Source organism: Mobula birostris, chromosome 3 (genome assembly GCF_030028105.1).
Source record: "Mobula birostris isolate sMobBir1 chromosome 3, sMobBir1.hap1, whole genome shotgun sequence".
NCBI lineage: Eukaryota > Metazoa > Chordata > Chondrichthyes > Myliobatiformes > Myliobatidae > Mobula > Mobula birostris.
The window spans coordinates 217,147,558-217,153,593 of NC_092372.1; the positions used below are offsets into that span (position 1 = coordinate 217,147,558).

Sequence of the window (6,036 nt, forward strand, 5' to 3'; positions counted from 1 at the left end):
CAATCCTCTAAATTTCCACTAATTTTTGCTCTATTATGTGTCCTCTCTTTGGCTTTTATGTTGGCTTTGACATCTCTTGTTAGCCATATTTGTGTCATCTTCCCTTTAGAATACTTCTTCCTCTTTGGGATGTATATATCCTGTGCCTTCCGACTTGCTTCTGGAAAGTCCAGCCATTGCTGCTCTGCCGTCATCCCTGCCAGTGTTCTTTTCCAATCAGTTCTGGCCAACTCCTCTCTCATGCCCTTTTACTCCACTGTAATACTGATTCTCCTTCTCAAATTTCAGGGTGAATTCGATCATATTACAACCACTTTCCCCTTAGGGTTCTTTTACCTTGAGCTCTCTCATCAATTCTGGTTCATTGCAGATCACCCAATCCAGAATAGCAGATCCTCTAATGGGCTCAACCATGAGCTGCTCTAAAAACCACAAGCTGCTCTAAACAAACACCTTGTAGGTACTCTGGAAATTTCCCCTCCTGTGATACAGCACCAACCTGATTTTTCCAACCTACCTGCATATTGAAGTCCCCCATGACTATTGTAACATTGTCCTTTTGGCATGCATTTTCTATCGCCCATTGTAACTTGTAGACCATATCCTTACTACTGTTTGGGAGTCTGTACACAGCTCCCATCAGGGTCTTTTTACCCTTGCAGTTCCTTAGCTCTATCCACATTAATTCAACACCTCTCAACCCTATGTCACCTTTTTCTAATAACTTGATTAAATTTGTTACCAACAGAACAATATCACTGCCTCTGCCTTCCTGCCTATCCTTTCGATACAATGCGTATCCTCAGACAGTAAACTCCCAGCTATAATATTTCAGCCATGATTCAGTGATGCCTACAACATCATACCTGCCAATCTGTAACTGTGCTGCAAGTTCATCTACCTTATTCCGTATACTGCGCGCAATCAAATACAGGTCGACCTTCACTAATCTGACTACCTGTAATCCGGTTCCTTCGATAATCCAGCACTGACTATGCTTAATGTAGTCCTTCTGTAATTTGGCATTTTCACTAATCTGGCAGTCCTCAGGTCCCAAAGGTGCTGGATTAGTGGAGGTCAACCTGTATAACATCTTCAATCCTGTATTCAGCCTTTTTGATTTTGTCCCCCTTTTATGTTGCAATTTATCCTGTTGACTGCAATTTTGCCCTATCAGCAGCCTCTCCTCACTACACATTGCCTCTGTTTGTAAACTAGCTACTTCATCTTCAGCATTATTATCCACCTTTCCTACCACACTTCTTGCATTGAAATATAGGCTGCTTAGGACACCAGTCGCACCATACTGAACCTTTTGATTCCCAACTTTGCCCAAGGTCTTACCAGCATCTGCCTCCATTACCTGTCCACTAACTGTTCTGGCATTCTAGTTCCCATTCCCCTGCAATTCTAGTTTAAACCTCACCGTGCAGCATTAACAAACTTTCCCACTAGGACATTAGTCGTCCTCCAGTTCAGGAGCAAACTCTGTATAGGTTCCACCTTCCTTGGAAGAGAACCCAATTATCCAAAAATCTTATGCCCTCCCTCCTATGCCAACTCCTTAGCTACATATTAAACTGTATAATATTCCTAGTTCTAGCCACACTGGCACATGGCACAGGTAGCAATCCTGAGATCACAACCCTGGAGGTTCTGCCCTTTAACTTAGCACCTGAGTCCCTGAACACACTATGCAGGACCTCGTCACTCATCCTACCCATGTCATTGGTACCTACATGGACCATGACTTCTGACTGTTCACCCTCTCACTTAAGAATGCTGAGGACTCGATTGGAGATATCCCGCACCCTGGCACCTGGGAGGCAACACATCATCCAGGAATCTCGTCGCCTACAGAAACTTCTGTCTATTCCCCTAATGAATCCTCCAGTGTTTCTCTTCTCCCCCTCTTCCTTCTGAATCTGAGAGACAGACTCAGTGCCAGGGTCCTGACCACTGTGACTCTCCTCTGTTAGGTCACCCCCCACAGCAGTATCCAAAGTGATATACCTGTTGTGAGGGGATGGCCACAGGGGTACTCTGCACTGGCTCCTTCACCCCTTTCCCCTTCCTGACTGTCACCCAGTCTCCTGTGTCCTGCACCTTGGGTGTAACTACCTCTCTACATGTCCTGTCTATCACCCCCTCAGCCTCCAGATTGATCCGGAGTTCATCCAGTTCCAGCTCCAACTCCTTAACGCGGATTGTTAGAAGCTGCAGCTGGATGCACGTCTTGCAGTTGTACTGGTCAGGGACACTGGAGGTCTCCCTGTTTCCCCACATCCCGCAACAGGAACATTTCACTACCCTGCCTGCCATCCCTACTGTCTCTAGCTGAGCAGATATAAAGAGAAGGAAAAAAAAACTTTAACTTTGCTTTCTCTGAGTGAAGTCTCGAAGAGCTAAAGCCTCCAGATCACCACTCTGACTCTGTCCACTCAGACGACTGCCACTGCGTTTGCCCCTGCCTTCCTTTAGTTTGCTCTTGCTCATCAATCTCAAACAGCGATTGGTCACTGGTCAAAGCTCTGTTACGTTGCCACAACCTGCTGCGGCTGCCTTTTTGCCTCGGGCAGTGGACCTGATTGAAGTCACCTCCTCTCCAAACTTCTGAGTGCAGTAGGTTGGCAGGTGAGGGGAAAAATGGGCAATGGGAAAAAGGAGAAGGGGGAATGGGGAGAAATTACCGAAAGGTTAATAAGACGGAGGAGAAGATGGCGGCGTGACGCAGCGGGCAGTGGCCACTCCGGTGAATGATATCTGTTATCTGTCAAGTAGGGTGCTATGCACGATCCTGATTTGATGGAGAGGGACATGAGAGCACGGAGGAACATCTGGTGAAACTTCTGAAATGCCCGCTTCGCTGCTGCTGCTACTGTATGGTCCAGAATCTCTGGAGGAGAAGGCCCCGAGTCCTTGGCTTTGCTTGTTGCTTGGAGGCTAGGGCGGGTTCGAAGCACTCGGCAGAGGACGGTGCTCAGGAGGCTGTATCAGAGGGGCTGGTCAGAGGCTCGAAGTTTTTGGACAGACTCAGAGTCGGCTGTGGTCAGGTGCTTCCAATGCATCGGCAGTTGTCGGCGCCTGGAGGTTTGTGGCAGGGAGAGTTTCTCCCTTTTGCCGCCTGCTATCGGGACTATTAGGAGTCGATCAGAACTTTGAGACTTTTTTTTTACCGTGCCCATGGTCTGCTCTTTATCAAATTATAGTATTGCTTTGCACTGCTGTAACTATATGTTATAATTATGTGGTTTTGTCAGTGTTAGTCTTTGGTTTGTCCTGTGTTTTTGTGATATCACTCTGGAGGAACATTGTATCATTTCTTAACGCATGCATTTCTAAATGACAACAAACGAGGACTGAGTGTCCTCATAATCTAAATCAATATCCATACCATCAGGTTGGAGGCTACCCAGATGGAATATGAGGTTTTGCTCCTGTACAGGAGGCCATAGACTGACATATTGGAAAAGGAATGGGAAGTCAAAGTGAAATGCTGCCCTGACTTGCTGAGTTCCTTCAGTGTTTTAATGAGTGCTACTAAATAAACTAAAGGAAGATTCAGTAGACAGGCTCTTTTCTGGTCTGTGCCAACCCCTGCACACTGCTTTCCTCCGCCGAGCTGCATCTTACCCTCTGTGAAGCAGTCGTCTGGATCCACGGCCTCCTCCATGTGCTCTGAGGTGTGCTCCATCTCGTCGCCCTTGCTCGTCAGGTCGACGGTGCTGCCTTCTGAACAACTGGAGAGGTCGTCCAGCTTCTGAGGGAAGGAGAGAGATATTATAGTCACACCCACATTTAATTTATTGAGCTAGAGTGCAGAGTTGGTCCTTCCAGCCCTTCGAGTCCCTAGCTTAATCATGGGACAATTTACAATGACCAATTAGCCTACTAACCGATACCTTTTTTTTGGACTGTGGGAGGGAACCGGAGCACCCGGAGGAAACCCACACAGTCACGGGGAGAATGTACAAACTCCTTACAGGCAGTGGCGGGGAATTGATCCTGGGTCGCTGGTACTGTAAAGCATTGTGCTACCATAGTCAATTAATTATTTCTGGAATTGGAAGACTGACACTGGCAGCAATCACCAATAAACTATCATGTTGTCATTTTCTTAAACTTATCAAATGATAGCTTGACTTGTTATACGGGTACACTAACAGTTAATGCAGTGCTGGAGGAAGCCGGTGTAGCAGGTGTGGGTTTCAGAGTCCAGCCTCCACCGAGTCCATTCCTGAACCTCTGAAACACCACCTTCAGGTGTCTCATCTCATCTGTACTGGTTGTGTTTCTCCATTTGCCATTCACACTACAGTTACACTCAGTAGCCACTTTATTAGGGACCTCCTGTTTGTGATCTTCTGCTGCTGTAGCCCATCTACATCAAAGATCAATACACTGTGCATTTAGAGATACCCTTCTGCACACTGCTGTTGTAATGTCTGGTTATTTGAGTTATTGTCACTTTCCTGTCAGCTTGAATCAGTCTGGCCATTCTCCTCTGACCTCCCTCATTATCAAAGCATTTTTGCCCACAGAACTGCCGCTCACTGGATGTTTATCTTTTGCTTTTTGCACCATTCCCTGCAAACTCCAGACACTTTTGAGCATGAAAATCCTAGATCAGCAGTTACTGAGATACTCAAACCACCCCATCTGGCACCAACAATCATTCTACAGTCAAAGTCACTTAAATCACATTCCTTCTCCATTCTGATGTTTGGCCTGAACAACAACTGAACCTCTTGACCATGCCTGTATGCTTTTATGTATGGATCGCTACAACATGATTGGCTGATTAGATTTCTGCATTAACGGGCAGGTATACAGGTGTACCTAATGAAGTGGCCACTGAGTGTATACTTGCTCCTTCTCCTGGCAGGGTAGGCACATTGATCACAGTTTGATTTCTGCAGTTGAAATGCTCTAGGCCACACTGTTGGCAAAGACAGTGAGTCCAGTTCAGCCTCTTACCAAATGATAATATCCCCTTCATCTTTGATATTACAAACAGAATCATTTCCTTAACTTGCCTTTCTCAGTAGATCGAGATTTGATTCTAGCTCCATAGTGTTCACTCTTTCTGCTGCCTCAATAAGGTAGGCGACGTAATCAAAGTCCCTTCCCACTCCCACCCTGAACATTCTCTCTTCTCCCCCCTTCCATCAGGCACAAGATACAAAAGCCTAAAAGCACATAAGACCGTAAGACATACAGTGTGCTGTGCAAAAGTCTGAGGCCCAGGTAAAAAAATTCAGTAAAGCAAAGATGCTTTCAAAAATAATGAAAACAGAAGTTTCTAAATTTCAAAAAAACTGTAAAGAGCAGTAAACAGTAAAAAAAAGTGAATCAGATCAACATTTGCGTGACCACTCTTTGCCTTTAAAACTTTTAGCTACCGTGTCACACAGTTTTATAAGAAAATCAATTGGTAGGTTGCTCCAAGCATCTTGGAGAACTTGCCACAGTTCTTCTGCAGACTCTGGCTGACTTGCTTGCATCTGTTTCTCCAGGTAATCCCTGACAACCTCGATGATGTTGAGATCAAGCTTCTGTGGAGACCATACCATCTGATACCATATAAAAAAAACCTAGGGTGCCTAAGACTTTTGCACGGTTCTGTAAGAGCAGACTTATGCCATTCAGCCCATTAAATCTGCTTCATCATGAAATTATGGTTGATTTATTACCTGTCTCAGTTCCATTCTCCTGCCTTCGGCCCGAAACCTCTGATGACCTTACTGATCACAAAATGACCAACCTCCAATCTAAACATTCCCAGTGACTTGGTCTCCACAGCCATCTGAGGCAATGAATTCCCCAGATTCACCTCCCTCTGGCTCAAGAAATTTTTCTTTATTTCTCTTCTAAGAAGATGTCCTTGTATTCTGAGGCTGTGCCCTCTGGTCTTAGACTTCCCACTCAGTAGATCTATATTTGACTCTGGCTCCATAGTGTCCACTCTTCCTGCTGCCTCGATAAGGTAGGCAATGTAGTCAAAGGCCCCACTCCCCCTGGACATTTTCCATTCTC

The 6,036-nt window shown here is 45.6% G+C and overlaps 1 protein-coding gene across 4 annotated transcripts in view; it reads right to left on the reverse strand.

Annotated features, from left to right (window-relative positions):
• The window catches only part of scn5lab (sodium channel, voltage gated, type V-like, alpha b), a 480,040-nt gene that overhangs the window by 92,874 nt on the left and 381,130 nt on the right, over window positions 1–6,036 (reverse strand). For all 4 annotated transcript variants that reach the window (XM_072254130.1, XM_072254129.1, XM_072254125.1 and 1 more), the window contains exon 19: window positions 3,634–3,760. In XM_072254130.1, coding sequence (XP_072110231.1) covers window positions 3,634–3,760 — 127 coding nt within the window. The remainder of the gene's footprint in view (window positions 1–3,633; window positions 3,761–6,036) is intronic.